Source organism: Geotrypetes seraphini, chromosome 13 (assembly GCF_902459505.1).
Source record: "Geotrypetes seraphini chromosome 13, aGeoSer1.1, whole genome shotgun sequence".
Taxonomy (NCBI): domain Eukaryota; kingdom Metazoa; phylum Chordata; class Amphibia; order Gymnophiona; family Dermophiidae; genus Geotrypetes; species Geotrypetes seraphini.
In genome coordinates this window covers 54,570,342-54,593,738 of record NC_047096.1, presented here as the reverse complement: position 1 = coordinate 54,593,738, position 23,397 = coordinate 54,570,342, and the positions used below count along the sequence as shown (strand labels likewise).

At 43.1% G+C, this 23,397-nt stretch overlaps 1 protein-coding gene across 12 annotated transcripts in view; it reads left to right on the top strand.

Moving 5' to 3' along the window:
• CDON (cell adhesion associated, oncogene regulated) overlaps positions 1-23,397 on the top strand; it is a 251,157-nt gene that overhangs the window by 182,034 nt on the left and 45,726 nt on the right. For all 12 annotated transcript variants that reach the window (XM_033918171.1, XM_033918170.1, XM_033918164.1 and 9 more), the window contains 2 exons: positions 1,355-1,460; positions 22,837-22,959. In XM_033918171.1, the coding sequence (XP_033774062.1) occupies positions 1,355-1,460; positions 22,837-22,959 (229 nt within the window). The remainder of the gene's footprint in view (positions 1-1,354; positions 1,461-22,836; positions 22,960-23,397) is intronic.

The window sequence follows — 23,397 nt, the reverse complement described above, 5'->3', positions numbered from 1 at the left end:
TTAACCAATAGGCCAGAGCCCGAAATGGTCAGGGGGGCCCGATGAAGGAAGGCATCAACATTGTTTTTTCCAAATAGCGATGGGCCCCTCCAGCATCAATCAGCAACGTGGGCCCCACCCTGATTGGCAGCGCGCCCCCCCCCCCATCAACGGAAAGTAAGATAAGCAAGCAACGCGTGTAAGAAAGGCAACAGGAACTGTAATTGTGCAAGCGGTGCTGCTTGCCCAAAGCTTCCCTCTAATGCAGCTTCCTATTTCCGCCTGGGCGCATGGTGGGATGGGGTGGGGCAGGGGACCCAGTGTACTTGTGTGCCTAGGGGCCCTCGACGAATTAATCCTGCCCTGTCAGAGAGTAGTTGTTAATGGGGGGGTTGATAATTCTATGATGAGCTGCCTACTTATAGGCAATAGGAGTGTGCTGTAGTGATGATATAGTTATTTATGTACATAAGTGGTCACGCAACACACACAAATGACATTTTATAGAATATCAACTAGCAGAAAAGCACATGCCATGTTTTGATGGTGTGTACTTTGCTATTGGGTGTCAGTGGTGTAAATTATAGAGTACTATCACGTATGTGTTTTGACTGACATCTAGAAGTGGATATTTATACTAGCTATAAAACTGGTAGAAGTGATCATGCCTCTCATTTACATGCATTTTTTGGCTACCTGTATGAAGTAAAGCCCTGATTCTATAAACGACGCCTAACCCGTAGGCATTGTTGAGCGCAGTTGTCAATCATCTGCTAGGTGCCTTTTATAGAATCACACCTAGCGGCACCTATGTTGAAACCTGGGTGCACTCCCATTTAGGCCAGGGTTTTCTTGGCCTAAATGAGTGCGCCTAAGTTAGGCAACTACCGGCATTTAAGTCAAACCACGTCCAAATTCCACCCGAAATCCAACCAATACCATGCCTACTTTCTGTTAGGCTCCTCAGTGTAGACGCCTACGTCAAAGTAGAAGATGCCTACCTAGTTAGGCACCTACCAGCTAATTAATTGGGGGGTTTTAATCATATTTTTTGTTTTTAATAGTGCTTTCAATTTAGGCACTGATTAAGCCAATCTAAAAAATTAAGCTAGGTGCCTAGATTGGCTAGGCACCTAACTTCAGGTGCCATTTATAGAATCTGGGCCTAAGTGCCTACTTTTCTTTATAGAAAAGACTTGAAATAGGTACCTGCTTACTGTCGACTCCTAGGTTTCCTGTTACAGAATTATCCTCTATGTATCTGTGATAGGAGATGTTTTATCTGAATATCATTGCTGCATATCTTCACCCATTTAACCAGGTACAGGATTTTCTTACAGTGATTTCTCATTTTTTTTTCTTTTTCTTTCTTCAGTATTACCCTTCCAGCAACAACAACACCCCCATTCAAGGGTTTTACATCTATTACCGCCCCACAGATAGTGATAATGACAGCGACTACAAGTATGACATCGTGGAAGGTGAGAGATGGTTGAGAGGGTCAATACAAGGTTCAGGTCTTAAAGCAAATTTCTCCATAACTTATCAGTAAATTATTCCTTAATTTTTAGTCTCCTTTACCATCAGTGCAATGAAGTCAAGATTAAATAAATTTTTCTGAGTGAAACTGGGAATTACCTGGATAAAAAATTCCAGTCAGCACTTAACTTTTTCCATAGAAGTGGATTGACAAAATGTATCTGATTAAGAAGAGTTGGTGATGTACCAGGGATGTGGTTACAGATTACACTGTCCTGATATTCAGCGCTAAATTTAGCTGTATGGGCCTGATTCTATAAACAGTGCCTAAATCGGTAGGCACCTACCGCGTGTTATTTAAAGTTAGGTGCCATTTCTAGAAGCACGCCTAGCAGTACCTAACTCACGTTAAATGCTGGTAGATGTCAAAATCTAAGGCCTAAAATACCGGTGCTTAAGGTGGACATCTACTGGTGCCTAACACAATCCATGCCCAAACTCCATCCCTAACCACACCTACCTTTCAGGTAGGCACCTTGGTGAGAACCCCTACATAGCGCCTACTGAGTTAGAAACCTACCCCCAAATTATTTTTTTTTAAGTTGATTGAACCGATTAAAAAAAATTAGGTGCCTAGATTGACTACACACACTGATCTGGGCATCTAATGGCAGTAGCTTTTTATAGAATCAGAGCCTATAAGCCTGGTCATGGTAGAGAATAGTTCTAAATTTTAACAGGATATCTTTCCCTATCCATAATTACTTGGATTTTTCTTCTCTCCTCACGTTGATTCATGCTTTCATTAATTCTCAGTTGGATTATTGTAATTCAGTATACTGTGGTCTTCCTCATTTTCAAATGCTTCACCTACAAACTGCAAAATTCTTGTGCTCGCTTTATAGAGCTAAAAAGTCAGATTATCTTTCACCACTTGTAATTTGAATACATTGGTTACCTATAGAATTCCAGTGTTGGTTTAAGATTCTAGGTTTACAAAGAAGGCATTTCATCTGGGACTTCATTTATATTTGTTCTCAGTCACAATTCTTTGCTTACATTACATTACATTAGAGATTTCTATTCCGCCATTACCTTGCGGTTCAAGGCGGATTACAAAAGAGTTATAAACAGTGGGTTACAATGGAAGATCATTGGTCATTTCTAGAGAAGGTAAAGAGTAGATCAGGAAGTATCTGTGTGGCAGGAGGAAGGAAGGTATTTGTGATGTTAGTTCTGTTTCAGGAATTTCTTGAAGAGTATAGTTTTTATTTCTTTTCTGAGCATCTTGTAGTCTGGGGTAGTTATCAGTAGGTTGGAGATCTGGTTATCTAGTTTTGCTGCTTGGGTGGCTAGGAGGCCACGTATAGTTTCTTCCGTTTAACTTCTTTGATTGGGGGATGTGTGAATGGGGGTGTGTTTTTCTATGTCTGGTTGAGGCGGTTGTTCAGGTAGGTTGGGCAATCTCCATTTAGGGTTTTAAATAGCATACAGTAGAATTTAAATATTATTCTTTCTTGGATTGGTAGCCAGTGTGAGTTGATGTATGCTTCTGTAATATGGTCGTGTTTCCTCAATGAGTAGATGCTCAGATGGAACATAACATCTTACCTGCTCAGATGTTATGTTCTGTAGATTCTAATCATTTAACATTGTGCCTCCCCCCCCAAAAAAAATGGGTGGAAAAATTGGAAACTCACTGGACTAAGGGGGAAATTCTGTATAGGATGCCGGTCTTAGCAGCCGCCTAAGAAGCAGCTGAGAATCGCAAATGTAGGAGAAATGTAGTTGTTTCTTTTTTTTCAGCATTCTCTGCTCACATTCTGGTTTCTTTGCTTTTACATTTCATTTTTTTGTCTACATATTTGTAATTATTCTGTAATCACTTATGGTTCACTAGGTGATGGTCTATGTTTTTCTTGTGTTGCCACAATGAGGGATTCATATAACATGTAGATTTAGTGTAGAAATATGTAGAAGTCTGGCTTGTTTTCCTGATCCAGTTGGAGGTGTACTGATGTTTTAGACTTTTCATAGATAGGGTTAACGCAGTTTGAGTTCATGAACTTAGTGCTGGTATGATATCATAAGCTTCTGAATGTTGATTTACAAGGATCTGTGTTACTTTCCACAGAATCTACTGATCTGGTACCAGAGTGTAAACAGAATCCAGATGATATTCAGCGCTATTTAACTGGCCAGAAATGGTGCTGGCTGGTTAAATACCACCACTATTTATCATTTCTATAGCACTGAAAGGCATATGCAGCGCTGTACATTCAACATGTAATAAATGGTCCCTGCTCAGAAGAGCTTACAACCTAATTCAGACAGACAGAACAAATGGAACAGATAGGGATAGGGAAGTTTCTTGCACAGAGAATAATAGGATGGACATTGGTATGTTATGGTGAGTGGGAGTTAGGACTTGAAAGCAGCCTCGAAAAAGTGGGCTTTTACATTGGATTTAACAAGGCTCTTTGAGCTATGTCCTAATGGAATAAGTTTTTCATGCAAAGCGGAAGTGAATGAACTGCTGTGCTAAATAAATGGTGTGCTGGCAGAAGATTGTTGATGCCCCTGTACAAGTCATTGGTAAGGCCCCACTTGGAGTATTGTGTTCAATTTTGGAGACCGTATCTGGCAAAGGACATAAGAAGACTTGAAGCAGTCCAGAGGAAGTCAATGAAAATGGTAGGAGGTTTGTGTCAAAAGACGTATGAGGAGAGACTGGAAGCCCTGAATATGTATACCCTAGAGGAAAGGAGGGACAGGGGAGATATGATTCAGACATTTAAACATTTTGAAAGGTATTGATGTAGAACAAAATCTTTTCCAGAAAGTAAAATGGTTAAAACCAGAGAGCATATTTTTAGGTTGAAGGGTGGTAGACTCAAGAGTAATGTTAGGAAATTCTTCTTTACGGAGAGGGTGGTGGAGAGGAAAACGGTAACAGAGTTCAAAAAAGCATAGGATGAACACAGAGGATCTCAAATCAGAAAATAGTGGTATATATTGAAGAACTAAGGCCAGTACTGGGCAGACTTGCACGGTCTTTGTACATATACAGCCATTTGGTTGAGGATGGGCTAGGGTGGGCTTTGACATCTGGGATGGTTTAGATGGGCAGGAGTGAACTTTGACGGAGACTTCAGTAGATGGAACCTAAGCACAGTACCGGGCAGAGCTTTGGGTTCTGGCCCAGAAATAACTAAGAAAAAGGAAAATTTAAGTTAAATAGTAATTTAAAGAGAGGGTAAGATTGGGCAGACTGGATGGACCATTCAAGTCTTTATCATTTACTGTGTTACTGTCTGCATTGTTTGTGGGGGATACTGCTGACATAGGCACCGATACTCAAAACTAACACCAGCAGTAAAAGGAGTTAGCAGGGATGAAATGTGTGCACCAAAGATGGCCATAATTTGTATTATAATACTACTAGTCTTTAAGCCCGTTACATTAACGGGTGCTAGAATAGATGTGTCTGTCTGTGTTTCTTTATCTCTCTCTCCTTGGCCGCTGTCTGTATCCTTCTGTCTCCCCCTCCCCCCGAGCAAAGCTGTCTGACCCCAGCACCCACCTCCCCCCAAATGTCTCTCCATAGCCCTCTTCTGTCTTTCCCCCCCCCCAGAGCAAATCTGTCTGTCCCCAGCACACCTCCCCCCAAAGCAGCCCCCTTTCCCTATCTCTCCATGGCCCCTTCTGTCTCCCCCAGCATACCCCTCCCCCCCAAAGCAGCCCCCTATCCCTCTCCCTGTCTCTCCATGGCCCCTTCTGTCTTCCCCCCAGAGCAAAGCTGTTTGCCCCAAGCACACCCCTCCCCCCAAAGCAACCCCCTTTCCTTCTCCCGCTGACTCTCTCTCTGGCCCCCTTTCTCTGTCTGTCTTTCCTCTCCCTGCCCCTGTGTCTTTATTTCTTTTTGTCTCCCTCCCTCCCGTTGTCTGTATGTCATTTTTCCTCATTTCCCTGTGCAGCAGCATTTCCATCCCACTTCCCTATGCAGCAGCAACAGCATTTCCCTCCTATCCCCCCCTTTCCTGTGTAGAAACAGTAGCAGCATTTTTCCCCACTCCCCCTTTCCCTTCTCTTACCTTCTCTTCCCTGCTCCGTTTGGCCCCTCCCCCTTCTTTTAATGGAGTTGTCGATCCGGCCTGCTCCTGACCCTCCCACCGCCGACAAACCTCGGGGCTCCAGCCACATAGGCAGCACTTTAAACACGCTGCTTCGCGGCCTTCTACTGGCGATTTCCTCTGCCGCGTCTGTCTCCGATGATGTCATCAGAGACGCGGCAGAGGAAATTGGCAGAGAAGGACGCGAAGCAGCGTGTTTAAAGTGCTGCCTACGCCGCTGGAGCCGTGAGGCGACGGAGAGGGCATGGGTGCTAGTGGCCGGCAGCCGCCGCTCCGCAGGTGGAGAGCAGGGAAGGGCGCGCATGTGAACTTGGCTTGCCATGCCGCGCATGCGCACTTCCTATGGGTTGCTACAGCTCACGGAAAATGGACGCACGCATAGGAAGTGCGCATGCGCGGCTTACCGTTTTATTATTTTAGATATTTCCCCATGTATAGGCCACGGCCTATACATGGAGCAATACATCATCCCCCCCTTAAATACCTCCTTCGCCGGTAAATACCTCCTGGACGGCCGCGCCTACTTCCTCCAAACATGCTGTGCAGGGCAGGAGCAATGTTTGTGATCTCAAGCCTCGCCCCGCATCCTTCCTGATTGGCTGCCGTTACGAGAACTGACGGCAGCCAATCAGGAAGGATGCGGAGCGAAGCTTGAGATCGCAGACATTGCTCCTGCCCTGCACAGCGTGTTTAGAGGAGGCAGGCGCGGCCGTCCAGGAGATACTGAATATTAACTTATAGCCAGTTAAATTTATGCTGGCCACAAAAAAAAAACAAACAACAAAAAGGATATTCAATGCCAGTCACTGGAAACAGTCCGGCATTAAATATCCGCAGTCAGTGCCAACCACAGGAGTTAGCCGGCCTGCCTCCTACAGTCTCAATATCGGCCAGAATGTTTTTGTACTCGTATGTTGCTTTGGAAATTGGAAAGAAGTAAATGTCAATCCACTATTAACTATGCAAACACACAAAGGGAAGGAAAAATGCCTCAGAGATACTTTCATGCATCAAACAAATACAGCACAGCACCTTGGTATTTAACACACTGAGGAAGTACCTGCCAACACGTTCCTTAAAATCTGAAATAGCGATTGTCAATTGAGTTAGTTGGGGAGACTCATTATAAAAGGACACATACTGCAGCAATTTCAGTTGCAGGTCCACGATTGTGGAACCAGTTGCCAAGTTATTTGAGATTATGTAGGGAGTTAATATTTTTTAAAAAGGAATTGAAAACTTACTTATTTATACGAGTTTTTTTCTTGAGTGAAATGTGAAATATTCCTTTTTTGATTGAAATGTCTTTGTGAGATTTTAAATTTGACATTTTAGAAGAGGGATTGATGTAGAAGGAAGGATCCTTCCTTGTTGCAGTTTGTTTTGTTGTGAAGATAATATGAAATATTCTGTTTATTTTATTGTAATCCACCTAGGTTATAGGTGGAAAATATATTTTTAAAATAAATAAATGAAACACCTTATATTTTCATGCACGTTCAGAAACATATAGTTCAATTAATAAACCAAACCACAAAAAAGTATCTTCTACACTATTAATGATCTCTGTGAAACAAAATGCTTCTTAGAACAGCTCCAGGCCAACAGTGGCCAGTATTTTGAAGTGCTGTATCAGTAACCCAGGGATGAAAAATCACAAAAGTGCATGTCTTACTTTTGCCATGCTCCAGTACTGAAATAAGTCTTTACTGGCTGATGGTGGCCGATATACATGGCAATCAGAAGGGCTAGTTGTGATCATGCAGGCATTCAGGGTAGGCAAAAGCTACTAGTAATCATTCCCTCAGACAAATTTTATTTGCTGTAATTTAGTTTTCATATTATTTATGTCTTTAAATCCACCATGTAATGATGTTTTTGCTGTGGACTATAAATGCCACATTGAATTAAATTAAAATTGTACAGGGTTTATGGGTGTTTTGTATAGCAGCAACAGTATTGCACGTTGCCATCTAGAGGGACCTAGGGTTAATTCAAGCTATAGATCTTCTGTTCCATAGGTCAGCCCCTGGTTCGGGGAGCTGATCCACAATAGCAATACTTGCCCCCTAATTCTATAATTTTGTGTGGCTCATTTTACGCTCAGCATGCAAAATTGCATCTGCAAGTTATACGAGGGTCCTTCAAAAAGTTTCCGCACTTTCATATTTTTGTGGGAAATGGTTGGGGCAGGAGAGGTTGGAAGAGGGCGTGTCGTAGAATGTCATGTGACTCGTCAGTCTGGCAAGCTGTTTCACCTTGCAGGTAGTGATACAATTTGCTTTTTAAGATATTTAATAAATAGTGTTTAAAAAAAATAAGTGTGGGAACTTTTTGAAGGTCCTTCGTAGAATGAGTTATGTGTAGAATATAATTCACTAATTAGCTGCTATTAGTAATAATTGGTATTAATTTGCAGTTATGGTGTAAAATGGTATGTATGGTCGGCATGCTAGTCCACTTTTAAAGGTAATATATACTATAGAAATAAAACAAAACATAAAGGAAATAAGGTGAAGCCTCTTTTTTTATTAGCTTACGAAGGTAACCCTTTTTCTTCAGAAATCAGTATATACTGTGTAAGTGAAACAAAAAAGCATTCCAATGGCAGTCTCACAGGAAGAGGGAAGGGATGGGTAAGGTGAGAAACAGGGAGAACTGGGTGGGTGGGAAACAGAGAGATACGGATGGGTGATAAGAAGGTGACAAAGCACCATAATTTTATTGTTTATAATGCAACAGGGAAACCAAGATCTTTGTTAAGTCCATTATGTTTTGTTTTATTTCTGTATTGCATATTTGCATGCCTGTCTCCTCCATTATATGAAAATCTCTCTCATGTATATTCATTAATAAAAAAATCAATTAAGGTATTACATAAATATACAGCCTCCTATTTCAAGAATTCATAAAAAAGAGTCTGTTAAATATCAATAACAATTTCCAATAAACTCACAAAATGTTTTAGTGAAAATTGAATATACTTATATTAGTAAAATAATTAACATACTACAACCATTGTTACTACTCATAAATACATGCACCCATTGTCCAGAGAACATCCTTGTATCCCAAATTCAAGTGGTTTATCAGAACCTTAAAGCGCATGCGTAGGCTCGATTCATGGCAAAGCTCAGCGACAGAAATGTAGGCCTGGAAAACCCTGGCCTACGTTTCCGGCACCTACCTTTCCCGGAGGTGCGATCCTTCTTATGGCACTGTCGCGTGATTGACACGCCATCAGCAGCTGCTTTTTAGGCGGTCGCTGATATCCACATTGTATAGAGAATCCAGGCCTTAGTTTATAAAATACTCTCTGTTATATGTGTAACGGACAGCGTTTAGGCGTGGGCATTTATACCAGTCTTTGACATGCCTAGAACACCTAAATGCAAACTCATGATAGTATTTAATAATGGCAATTAGGCACATAATTACTCATAAAGTTGCACTTAGCATGCAGCACGCCAGCACCTATGTTTAGGTGACTTGTAGAGAATTACTCCCCCCACCGTTGTCTGGATTTAGAGCCAGTGTTCGCAAAGTTCTGGAAGGAGCCCTGATGACTGGGTAAAAGAAAACTGGAAGATGATATAAAAGCTGGGGATTGGCCAGTGAAAGCTGAAGCTGCCAGATCTCAGCCCTAATTTTGACCATCTGGGAGCCTAAAGGAGCAGAAGGAACCTGCCAGTGTAGTGACTGTGCTGCTTGCAGTTTGCCTAGGTCAGGATCTCAGTAAATGAGTAACAAAAACTACACAGCTGTACAGGGTCAGAGGTTATAACAACATAAGAACACAAGAATTGACATACTGGGACAGACCGAAGGTCCATCAAGCCCAGGTTTCCAACAATGGCCAACCCAGGTCCCAAGTCCCTAGCTAGATCCCAAGTAGTAAAACAGATTTTATGCTGCTTAGCCTAGGAATAAGCAGTGGATTTTATTTAATTTATTTATTCAATTTTCTTTTTTTTTTTAAATTAATTTATTTATAATTTCTATACAACCAAAAATGGTACACAAAATACTGAAATACATATAGTTAGTCAACACTGACTGAAGAAAAATGTACAAAGCAATATACAACTTATATAGTCCTCAATTCAAGGAGGTAGGCAAGACATAAACAGAAAAACCCCTGGGGAGAAGGGATATAAGTACAATTAAAACATAAAGCAAAAGAGCAGTACTTAGATATAACCTAGTATTTAACTAAATTCCTCACTAAGCACTTGATTCATTCTGGCTGCGTTGGAATCCCTTTACTCTCCAAGAAAAACCCTAATTGGGCAGGCTCAAAAAATATATATTTATTCCCTTGATAGGAAATAAAACATTTGCAAGGAAATCTTAACTGAAAAGTTGCCCCCATAGAAATCACTTTAGGACGAAATTGCAAGAATTCTTTCCTCCTGGATTGTGTCCATTTTGAGACATATGGAAATATGTATTAGAGAATGACACGGTGACGGTTTACCCGCGGCCACCGCATTTAAGCCGCGGGTCACCGCCGAAAACGGGGAAGAAAACTAGCAGTCGCTGCGGTGACGGGGACAAGGCCATTCACCGACCGCGGAAACGGTGAACAGGTTTGTCCCCGCGGGCCAATGTACCCCCTTCTAGGAACCGCTATTTACCTGTGTTTCACCGTGCTCCTCATTTGTCAGATCAACCCTTCCTGCCAATCGCAGCAGAAGGGTACCCAACCCCTCCTGCCGGTCCTCCCAATGGCCTCCCCTAAGATCGCCGGCAGGAGGGTACCCAACCCCTCCTGCTGGACCCCCCCCCCCAACGAACCCTCCCACCCCGGAACCCCCTTAGTCTTACTTTCCAAGTTGGACCGGACAGCTCCTCGCTCGTCTGGCCAGCAGGCCTGCCTCCGTCCAAATGAGGCGGGCCCGCCCCTCCCCTCCCCTGCCTAACCCACAGGATCCTAGGGCCTGATTGGCCCAAGCACCTAAGGCCCCTCCTATAGCGGGAGTGGCTTTAGGTGCCTAGACCAATCAGGCCCTAGGATCCTGTGGGTTGGGCAGGGTAGGGGCGGGCCCGCCTCATTTGGACGGAGGCAAGCCTGCTGGCCATACGTGTGAGGAGCCGTCCGGTCCAACTTGGAAAGTAAGACTAAGGGGGTTCCGGGGTGGGAGGGTTCGTTGGGGGGGGGTCCAGCAGGAGGGGTTGGGTACCCTCCTGCCGGCGATCTTAGGGGAGGCCATTGGGAGGCAGGGGAGGGGAGGGGCGGGCCCGCCTCATTTGGACGGAGGCAGGCCTGCTGGCCAGACGAGCGAGGAGCTGTCCGGTCCAACTTGGAAAGTAAGACTAAGGGGGTTCCGGGGTGGGAGGGTTCGTTGGGGGGGGGTCCAGCAGGAGGGGTTGGGTACCCTCCTGCCGGCGATCTTAGGGGAGGCCATTGGGAGGGCCGGCAGGAGGGGTTGGGTACCCTTCTACTGCGATTGTCGGGAGGGCCGTTGGGGGGGTCTACAGGAGGGGTTGGGTGCCCTCCTGCCGTGATCGCTGGGGGGAGGGGAGACTTGCAGCCGTAGCCGCAGTCACTATGCTAATCACGGCAGCATTTAAAGTACATGTCGTGTTTGATTTTGCATTGCTAGCCCCAGGGGTGGTGGAAGATTAGTGATTGAAAAACTGTATGAAAAATAACTATTTTAAATTTAGTGATCAAAATGTGTCAGTTTTGAGAATTTTTATTAATTAATTTTTTCTCTGCGTGTTTTGTTTTTATATAGTTATTAACTAATATTTAACTAAGTTTTAAAGTTTTAAAGAATGTTTCCTTTATACGTAAATAAAGAAAAGTGAATGGGATTGCAGTGGCGGTGACGGGGCGGTGAATGGGGTGGCAGTGGCGGTGACGGGGCGGTGAAGAGGATGGTGAGACGGGGACGGGGCGGTGACGGGGATGGTGAGACGGGGACGGGGCGGTGACGGGGATGGTGAGACGGGGACGGGGCGGTGACGGGGACCAATTTTTTCACCGTGTCATTCTCTAATATGTATACCCTTTCTATACCGTTCTCCCAGCGGAGCTCAGAATGGTTTATATGAATTTATTCATGTACTCAAGCATGTTTCCCTGTCTGTCCTGGTGGGCTCACAATCTTGTCTAATGAACCTGGGGCAAAGGGGGGGTGGGGATTAAGTGACTTGCCCAGGGTCACAAGGAGCAGCATGGGTTTGAACCCACAACTTCAGGGTGCTGAGGCTGTAGCTTTAACCTCTGCGCCACACACTCCCCAAACCATCTCAATAATGAGTCAAAACTGCGTGAGACAATCGTGCGCGGACAGTGCCGGGCAGACAATCACGCGCAAGATGTCAGCACTCTCGATTGAAACACTATTTTAATGCACTCCGAGGGGGTGTGGAGGGGAACCATCCCACTTTACTTAGAGCTGTTGGCACTCCCACTGTGGGGGGTGCTGGGGGGAACCCCCATTATAGAGGAAACAGCCTTTTCCCCTGTTTTTTTAGGGAAAAATTACAGTTTCCTCTGTAATGGGTGGAGGGATTCCCCCACCCCCAACGGAAGCGCCAACAGTTCTAAGTAAAGTGGGGTGGTTTCCCCCACACCCTCGGAGCGCTTTAAAATAGTGTTTCAGTCCAGCGCGCTGATGTCTTGCACACGATTGTCTGCCCAGCATTGTCCGTGTGCGATTGTCTCGCGCAGTTTTGACTCATCACCAGATAATGATAGCTGTAGCATATGCCTGCATAAAACCCCAAAGCATACAGCAAAGCAATTCTGCTTTTTATTATCTCATAACTAATAACCTCATTTCAGTTTATTTTAATATGGGAAGGGATGCCCCTTCCCACCCACCCACCCAACCCCCTTGGCCTTTCCCAGATTATGAAATAGAGGATGAAAGATCACGTCTTTCACACTAGCCCATCAGTAACAGTGGCCGCATATGTGCTTAGAGCACGGCCCAGTAATGAGGACTTCTCTGTAGCTGATGTCCTAAAATCTCTGTCCCACATCTGTAGAGGCAGTTGCTCTTCTGAAAAGTACAGGAGTAATAGGCCAGAAGTCAAGGTAGCATTTTCCACAAACAAACTATGGAGGAAGACACACGGGGGAGACTAACGTATGATATCAAAGTCCCTTCTTGAATTCACATATATCGCAGTGCTCCCAAGTACCCCTCCCGTCACCTCAAACTGTGGTGAAATAAGATGTTTGAAACTACCTTCAAATACCGGGCTTTCTTCAGGTGAAACAATCTTGACCTCAGGAAGAAACTAGATACTTCTTCACCTTAGAACCACACTTATCATAAACCACATAGATTCCTTGCAGAAAATTATAGTATAAGACACTATTGTATTGTATCGTATAATAACGCCAAGGATTTAAGGACTTAGATCGCAGCACCGATGCCTCGCTGCTTCAGAAGTTCATGGTCTACATGGGAGGGCCTAAGGAGACTGTTCACATTTCAATTTCTACTCAAAAGAAAACATATACATGGAGATTTCTTATCTATAGTTAACAGACTGTGTGATCCCAGAAAGCTCTCTTGAAGTGCCAATGAATGGAATGATCCATTGCCACAATATGCACGCATGGGAACAATGGAAAGATTCCCTAAAAATTCTTGAACCATTATATCCCATGCCTGCATGGCACTGTCCTCATTCATGAGATGCCTTTCACGCACTGGCTTCTCTGTGTTATCAGTTTGAGAACGCTTGACCTCTGCTGGCCATTCACTATATCCCGCCTACTGAGAGTGATGCTGCCATGCCCAATAAGCATTGTTTGCAAATCGAGGCTGGCTCGCACAATAGGTGACATATATATTTATATATGGTGTGTATGTATATATTTATATATATATATAAACTTATTGTGTGTATGTATATATATATATATATATATAAACTTATTGTACTTCTTTGAGGGGGTAAACAGCCAGGTGGATAATGGGGAATCTATAGACATCATCTACCTCGACTTCCAAAAAGCCTTCGACAAGGTACCACACGAGAGATTGCTTAAGAAGATATGGAACCACGGGGTGCAAGGGGAGGTCCACCGAAGGATCAAAAACTGGCTGGCGAACAGGAAGCAGAGGGTAGGTGTAAAGGGCCATTACTCAGATTGGAAATGGGTCACGAGCGGAATTCCGCAGGGGTCAGTGCTGGGACCACTCCTGTTCAATATCTACATAAACGACCTAGAGGCAGGAACAAAATGTGAGGTCATTAAATTTGCAGATGACACCAAACTATACAGCAGGGTTAAAACCATGGAGGACTGCGAAGATCTCCAAAAGGATCTAACGACACTGGAAAAGTGGGCCGAAAAGTGGCAAATGAGCTTCAACATAGGGAAATGCAAGGTCATGCATGTAGGGAAAAAGAACCCGATGTTCACCTACAAAATGGGGGGATCACTGCTAGGGGTAAGTAACCTTGAAAGAGACCTGGGAGTGATGGTAGACACAACATTGAAGGCGTCAAGGAAAGCAAACAAAATGTTGGGTATCATTAAGAAGGGTATCACGACCAGGACGAAGGAAGTCATCCTGCCACTGTATCGTGCAATGGTGCGGCCGCATCTAGAGTACTGTGTCCAGTACTGGTCACCGTACCTCAAGAAGGATATGGCAGTACATGAGGGAGTCCAGAGAAGAGCAACTAAACTGATAAAAGGTATGGAAAATCTCCCATATACTGACAGATTGAAACAGTTGGGACTTTTTTCCCTGGAGAAGCAGAGACTTAGAGGAGACATGATAGAAACCTTCAAGATCCTGAAGGGCATAGAAAAAGTAGACAGGGACAGATTTTTCAAATTATGGGGAAACACAAGTACAAGGGGGCACTCGGAGAAATTTAAAGGGGACAGGTTTAGAACAAACGCTAGGAAGTTCTTTTTCAGAGGGTGGTGGATACATGGAACGCGCTTCCAGAGGCTGTGGTAGACAGGAGCACGTTAAATGGCTTCAAAGAAGGTTTGGATAAATTCCTAGAAGACAAAGGGATTGAGGGGTATAGATAGGTATAGAACACTACTCAGGCAATGGGCCTGATGGGCCGCCGCGGGAGCGGACCGCTGGGCGAGATGGACCTCTGGTCTGCCTCAGCGGAGGCAACTTCTTATGTTCTTATATATATATATATATATATATATATATATATACCTGAACAAATACCCATGAGCAGTGATACCACCACCGAGCTTGTGAATTAAATAATTTGTCTAAAGTTCAAGCATGACTTGATTATTCAAGGCATGGTCAAATTTACATCTAGAATAATTACTTAAAACACTTAACTTACCCACATTTACATCTGGCAATTGCTTAAATCAACTCGCATGAAATTCAAAAGGCATGGACTTATCAATTCATGACTGCAAGACAATTTTTTTTTTTTACGAGACTCTTGCCTATAAATTAATTCATGAATCTTCTTCACCATTCAGAGAAGTATAATACTTGATTGAAACTTTAGACTTTTATGCAAGTTAATTTACCACCATGGCAATTCAGCAAAATTAAATTAACATGAGGCTAAGGCACGCTAATTCATATTCAGGGCAATCAATAATCAAATTAACTTAAAAGACTCATTTAAAAGGCAGGGATTAATCAATTCCTAACCCCCGCCCATTCCCCAGCAAAATAGCTTTATTATATTTGGAAATAACAACCCATGTGAATCATAGTTAAAGGGGCATATAAATATAAATTTTTTCCTAAGCCGCCCAGAAATGGGAAGTGCCAAACCATGAAGAGGATGAAAGCACACCAATTAAATGTAAGACAGAGGCTTACCCTAATCCAAACTCATGGCTGCCCCACCTTCAGAGTGCAGTATTTCCTGCACCACCCCAGTTATTGCACTTTTTTTTTTGTATCAGCAAATGCGCTGAGGTTCCCGCACACGTGGATGGTCAGTCTTAGACATGAAAATAATGAAACAAAAGGCCTAACCTGATACCTCCATGTAGCTGCTCAAGAAACCAACTGCTCAAATGCCCCTTTTTCATCCTTGTATCTCGGGATCACCAATAACAGAACCTTTCAAGCCTGTTTTATTTTCTTGCACTGCTGGATGCCTACACCAATCCTGCACTCTGAAAGTTCTAGCACCGAAGGGAGAATAAAGGAGGAGGTAGACCTAACTACTCCACCACTGAACAACAGCCAAACAACTTGTGCCACCACCTTCCCTTCCCAAGTTCAGCTGTTTATGTGTGGCCCGACTGGACAGCTGTAGGTACATGGCAAAACAGCAAACGATGGTTCTCTCCAAGGTAGTATTGCACTCCTATTAATCACAGTTATATCTTCTTAAATATATTGTTTCTTAAAACTAATAAGATAATATGAATATATATCATAAGGTGATGTGCTCAGACCTTTTACCCAATAAATAGTGCAGTCACTATAATGGGTTTAACAAGGGGACCATCATTGCAACCACCTGTCCCCGCCCTCCCTCAATATTCTTAGCCTGTTATAACACTAAGATAGTACTTATCTGAATGGGGAGGCTTAGTGTAGATGAACTTGTCTTTGTTAAACCTCATCAGTGACCAAATTAAAGTGTTAACGTGCAGTGTTAAAATCCACAACCATAATTTCAAATTTCTTTCCCGTCCCCCCGACTCGAGTTTCGTTTCCTTCGTCGGGGAGGGACACTATAAAAGAAAATACACTAGTTAGATCTACTTATCATTGTTAGATTTATAAAAGATCTAAGCTATAGCTATTATTACTGTTGTTTCAATTAAGGATTATTCAAAATGATGTGTTACCTGAGACCGGCAAACAGTGGTCAAACTGCTTCAAAATCTGGGAACCAAATATCTACTGTTACCCTGAATCTAAGTTTATATAGAGCGTTAAACGGAAGAGGTTGGACTATAGATTATCCCGGATGTTAACTCTGCCTGGGGAATATCATATTACATTATATAGCTAACCAATCTATATCTGCATTTAAACCCTGTGGGTGCAAGGTCTGCCAATTATATATGAAACGTTGTTCTTTTTGAATTAATTGTTTTGATATATTACCTCCAGTGTCATGTATTTGTACTAACACCGTGTATTTAAGCTGTTCCACTGTGTGAGAATTCTCCATCCAATGAGATACCAGGGGGGCGGAGACACGATTCCCCAGGCAGAGTTAACATCCGGGATAATCTATAGTCCAACCTCTTCCGTTTAACGCTCTATATAAACTTAGATTCAGGGTAACAGTAGATATTTGGTTCCCAGATTTTGAAGCAGTTTGACCACTGTTTGCCGGTCTCAGGTAACACATCATTTTGAATAATCCTTAATTGAAACAACAGTAATAATAGCTATAGCTTAGATCTTTTATAAATCTAACAATGATAAGTAGATCTAACTAGTGTATTTTCTTTTATAGTGTCCCTCCCCGACGAAGGAAACGAAACTCGAGTCGGGGGGACGGGAAAGAAATTTGAAATTATGGTTGTGGATTTTAACACTGCACGTTAACACTTTAATTTGGTCACTGATGAGGTTTAACAAAGACAAGTTCATCTACACTAAGCCTCCCCATTCAGATAAGTACTATCTTAGTGTTATAACAGGCTAAGAATATTGAGGGAGGGCGGGGACAGGTGGTTGCAATGATGGTCCCCTTGTTAAACCCATTATAGTGACTGCACTATTTATTGGGTAAAAGGTCTGAGCACATCACCTTATGATATATATTCATATTATCTTATTAGTTTTAAGAAACAATATATTTAAGAAGATATAACTGTGATTAATAGGAGTGCAATATTAACGTGAAAAATCACAGTATAAAATAGAATATCTCCCCATTTATATCACACTAGTTGTTAGTCTCTCCAAGGTAGGCCAGCCCTCTCCACCGCCATGCTCCCCAGCCGCTCCATGAGATCCACCCTGCCCCCAACTGACCAGCGGCATGGGAGAAGCAAGGACCAGCCTCTGCCCCTCAGGCTGTGCAGGCTCTCCAACTCAAGAAGTGACGATCCGCTCCCCCACATTCACACTGGCAACAGTCACTCCGTCCTCCCCAATATGTAGATAGGCTCAAAGTTAGGTGCGAAATGTGCATAAAAGCTAGTATTATGTAAAGTTTGTTTCACGCAGAGTGCCCATTACAGAATATTAACTTGGCATAGGTCAAGGGTATAGCCAGACCTCTAATTTAGGGGAGGCCAATAGATGGACTGGCGTGACAAAAATAATACCTTTCTTGTTGGGGATGCTGAAGCCTTGACAGTCATACCTTGTCCTCGCTCTGCTACAGTATAGAACCTGGCAGCATGCTATCAGCCATCGACTCCAGAACTTCCTAAGCACGTTCATTTCTTGCGTGACCTAAGCATGTGTGAAAAGTTCCGTCATCAGCAGCTGGAGGCATGCCGCCAACTTCTTTACTGCAGCAGTGCGAGGAGGAGGGGAGCAGCTCAACAACTAATTTCTCTGGCTGGCAAGGCTTCCACATCCCCACCAGCCATTTAACAGACGCTGCACATTTAGAGGGGCCCTGAGCCCATAGAGGTAGGTTCCAAGCCCCCAAGGTTCCCTGTGGCTACACCAGTGACACAGATCAACCCAGTGCCTACCTTTGGGCACCATTTATTGAGCTTCCCACTTGGCGCTCTTACATCTGCCATTGATATGGCATAAGTCAGAGAATCTAAACATGGGCATACCAGTGCCAACATATGCTAGTATTTTATAACAGATTCTTGGTGCCAAGATGCCATTACAGAGTTGGCACAATGCGCACCACATTGGGGCAACTAAACCAAGGCACCAGTACATAGAATAGCCCATAAGTAGAGAACAAGCATGCCATTGAAATGCACGAAAAGACCTAATACAGTCACACAAGGTATTTAACATAAACCAGACAATAAAACAGCAGGCATAACTTGGATGGCCTCCCTGCATGCCCTGATCTCCAACTCCAAATGCACTGACAAAACGTAAGGTTTAAAGGTAGTCTTAAATTTCTTCAAGGATACTTCCGCAAGAACAGGAACAGGTTATTTGTTCCACAATGCAGGCATTTTGACCAAAAGAATGCACTGTCCCTTGCTCCCAAAGAAGGTACCCTACCTACAACAGAGGAAAACGCCTGAAATTTCAGACAAAAACGACATGGGGACTGTTGTTGACTCTTTCTACATCTTGTCAAATGAATGCACTACGCTAATACAAAGCGAGGCAGAACTGGTGGGCCAGTTGTTTTCTTCTGAAAATTACAGGAGTTTGAATGATGAGTCCGTAACACAAGAAGCTCCTTCATGAGTCCAATGCAGCTTGAAGGGAATCCATTAGTTTGGAGGATCACAGTCTCTAAGAACAGTGGCAGCAGCCCAAGGTGCTCTACCCCATCCTGAAAAGAGTCACACTTATGAAAAGTTATCGCATGTCACTGAAGGGGGGGGGGGACCTTGAGGGTGATTTATGGCAGCACACTCTGCTCTTCTGGAGAGTTTCTCCCTGTGAAAGCTGGCCAAGAGCCACCTAAAACAAATTTGTCAGAGGGCCTGGTGTGGATTGAAATCCACCTCTTCTGAGATGCAAAGAGGTGAAGGCATAGTCGAGCTGGCCTTACCATTCTAGGAGAACGTTTTTCTACTAAGTTTCACAGTTTATTCCAGGGACATGAATTGTGACAACTGCTAATAGAGGAATGGCCTGAGTCATTCTCTGGTGTCCCTTTGGGCTGTATCATTAACTACATGCGCGATGTAGAGAAAGAGAACACGTATCAGAAAATACAGCTGAATGAAAGCGAGAAGACTCAACAGAGGAAGTCACTAAAATGCTAGAGTGAATTGACACGAAAGGTAGCATATGGAGAGTAATGACATGCCTATTGTTAATAAAATCAAATTCTTCTATATGCTAATGATATTAAGACCTGTGGGCTGATGATGTGACATAGGGCTAGATTCACTAACCTGCCTCTTTGTGCCCGATCCGTGGCTGATTCGCGGCAGGCCGACCAATTCACCAAGGCTCAGCATGCAAATGGGGGCAATTGGAGGAACGCCCCCTCACTGATCACACGGATCGCTAGTGAGCGATCCTGAAGTATGCACAGACCATCTGTAGATGGTCTGCGCATGCTTACATAGCTGCAAGCTGCTTTTTTTCTGGGGGGGGGGGTTATTACTACTTTGCGTGCCCATGGTTTTAACCCTCAGGTTAAAACAACCGGCCTCACACTGCTGGGGAAGGGTAGGAGAGTCGGGGCTGAAAAGGGCAGGAGAAGTCGGCAGAGAGCAGGAAAGGTCGTGAGCGACTGGTCCCCACCAGTCGCTTCTTCTTGGATCGGCCCAGTCGATGTTCCTTGAAAATTTAGTGAATCGCGTCCTTCCTACTTTGCATGCCATTTACCCTCATTTGCATTCACGGATCAGAATCGAATCGGCCACGAGGTTAGTGAATCGGGTCAGGGTTGCAAACCGATCGGTACACGATCGGTTTGCTTAGTGATTCTAGCCCATAGTGGACAAAACACGGACCCTGACACCAGAGGTTGCTTGGCTTTCTTGGTTCTCTCAGGTCACTAAGATTACTTGTGCATAAATGCCACTTCACTTTGGATAGTTCTGGTGGCTTATTTCTCAGGATAAGGTCAAAAATGGCATTTGGACCTTCTAGCTAGTTTTATCCCTGCAGAGGAAACAGAAGCTCAAATCCTTTAGGCAGTGTCTCTCAAACTTTCTTGAGCCGGGGCACACTAAAGGTAGTTGCCACGGCTTGAGGCACCTAGAAGTGCGCGGATGCCGCCATGATGACACCATCACATTGACGTCCGCGCATGTGCAGAGGCCCTCCAGATGGGCCCTGAGATGCCAGTAGGGGTGCCAGAGAGCAGAGAAGAGTAGACAGTGGTGCCAGTAGGGGGTGCCAGAGAGAAGGAGAAGCAATGGCGCCAGCTGATTGCCTACAGCAGTGTTTCTTAATTACTTCAAGCTAAATACCCCCTAAGTCTAACAAAAATCAACTGAGTACCCCAACCACAGACCTCCCTAAGTCCGCCCAAGCTCTGCCCCAGATCCCATCCCCTTTACTAATTATAATGCAATTTTTCCCATTCATTTTTCATATACACACAATATACACAGCAGATATAAATTTTCAAAACTGGCACATTTCAATCACTATATTAAAAATAAAATCATTTTACCTACTGGTGATCCTCTGCAGGCTGCTGTAATTAGCTCTAAAGGTGAGACCGGGAGGCCAGGGGGGAAGCCGGAGACGCTAGATAGAAGGGGGAAACATGCAGGCCTTTGACGAATTGGGCTGCGCTGGCGCTGTACCTCATAGGGAAGTCAGCTGGCAGGTGCCTCTCTTCCTCCTCAGTGTGCCGCAGCACACTTGGAATCTCAGGAGGTACATAGTTTTAGATACACTGCTCTAGGGGGCAATTTTGAAAGTTCCTGGGTTGCTTCCCAGAAAATGTCTCACTGAAAAAATGGGGTCAGTCGGTGCTGTAGGTTCTTCAGCAGAATCAATAGGCGTTGCACCTGCTTTGCAGCAGGTACCATCTATAATTCAAATCGTGTATGGGATCTGTAAAAGGAAATCCCTATGCATTTTGATTCCTTCATCCTCTAGCCCTGCCTCTTTACAACAAGGATAAAAGTGAAATGACACAGATAAGTTTGTCCACTAAAGTGCTCAAACAACATTCAGAAAATATCGGTAATTCCTCAAACAAAACATGCAAACACTAAGTGGCATTCAGGGCTGTATAGTCAGTACACCGAGCCTTTGGCTCCAACTTCTCTATTTTTCTACTGTCCGACTCCAGCTCTACTTTGTACAGTAAATCTAAGAGATATTTTGTATGTACGAATTTAGGATTAATGGACCACGAAATCGTCGTGTGGTTTTTTAATGCGGTCGTGGTGGTAACAGCTCTGATGCTTATAAAATTCCTATGAGCATCGGAGCTGTTATTGCTTCAGCCGGTGCTAAAAACGGTGCTACGGTTTTGTAAAAAAAAAAAAAAAAAAAAAAGGGGGGGGAGGGGTATATATTTTTTTTGAAGGAGTAACCTAGAGGTTAGTGCAACAGCCTGAGAACTTGGGGAACTGGGCTCAATTCCCACTGCAGCTCCTTGTGACTCTAGGCAACTCACATAATCCTCCTGTATATAATACGGAAACCACTTTGATTGTAACCATAGAAGGGCAGTATATCAAATCTCATCCCTTTAACAAAAAAAAAAAAAAAAGTAAGTATAAAATGATAAATTTACAATCTTTTTTTATAAAATTTTCATTCTTACAATAAATGAATAGCATAATATTTAGTTTATAATAATTATAGTTGTATGTACAATATCATATCATATATATTGAATCCCTTTCCCCTGTTATTTGTTTTTTCATTTTTCCTCATATTAATTTCTATATTTCCCTCCCTAACCCTATATTATTATTATCAATGTGTTAAGATATCTGATCTTTAGAATATTTTGTCAATGGATCCCATATTTTCTTAAAATTTTTTATATTTCCTTGTTGTAATGCCAATATTTTCTCCATTTTATATATGTGACACACCGAGTTCCACCAGAATGTATAATTTAGCTTGGTATAATCCTTCCAATTTTGTGTGATTTGCTGCATGGCAACTCCTGTCAATATTAAAAGCAATTTGTTATTGTTTGCTGATATTGGACTTTGTGTTCTCATTGCAGTACCAAATAATATGGTATCATATGAGAGACCAATATGATTTTCTAATAATATGTTAATTTGGGGCCAAATTAAATTCCAAAAGGCTTTTATGCAAGGACAAAAAAAATTAAATGATCTAATGTCCCTACTTCTATTTTACAATGCCAGCATCTATTAGAACTAGTATTATCTATTTTTTGCAAGCGCGTCGGGGTCCATAACACTCTATGTAATAAAAATATCCATGTTTGACTCATAGATGCTGACTTTGTTAATCTTAATCTCCAGGACCAGAATCTTGGCCATTGAGATGCAGAAATTGTCTGTCCAATCTCAATACTCCAAATATCCCTAAGTCCAGTTTTCTTTTTTTTATTTAGAAATCCATATATTAATTTTTAATTTTAAAGTTGGAGTTGGTATATTTTTACCAACTGTGACACCACCCAAAAATTGTTTCCAACTCCAACTCCGCAGCCCCGGTTGCATTCTTACACTCTGCAGACGTGTTCAGAACCAGTTCTGTATCTCTGGCTTTCTCTCCTGTCCTAGGTGAAAAGCAGTGGCACTTGATCAGTCACCTGCAACCAGAAACCTCCTATGATATTAAAATGCAGTGTTTCAACGAGGATGACACAAGCGAATATAGCAACGTCATGATGTGCGAGACTAAAGGTAAAACTTGTTTACCCAGCCCAGCACTTGCCCTTAGTGAATGGCAGTACTTACAACATGTTATTGCCAGGGTTGAGGATGATTTCGAATCAAGTAAATTGAAATGGCGATTTAACATCATTTTGTATGATTTTTTTAAAATTTTTATTTGAAATCACTCTTCTACCCTGATTTTGATTTTAGATTTGAAATCACACATTCAGGTGATATGGAGCCTTCCTCAGGAGACCTAGTTGGATTATCTCATAGGTTTGCACAATTATGAAATAATTTTGCCAAGTGAGTTTTTACCATAGAAACACAGTTTGAACAATCATTATCATAAAGACACCTCTTTCCAGAACAACAGTGTCTAGGACAGTGAAACCAGCAAGCTCCTGATGAAGGACTCCTGAGGAAGGTTTTAATGCTGAAACACAGCCTGTGGTGCATCCTATT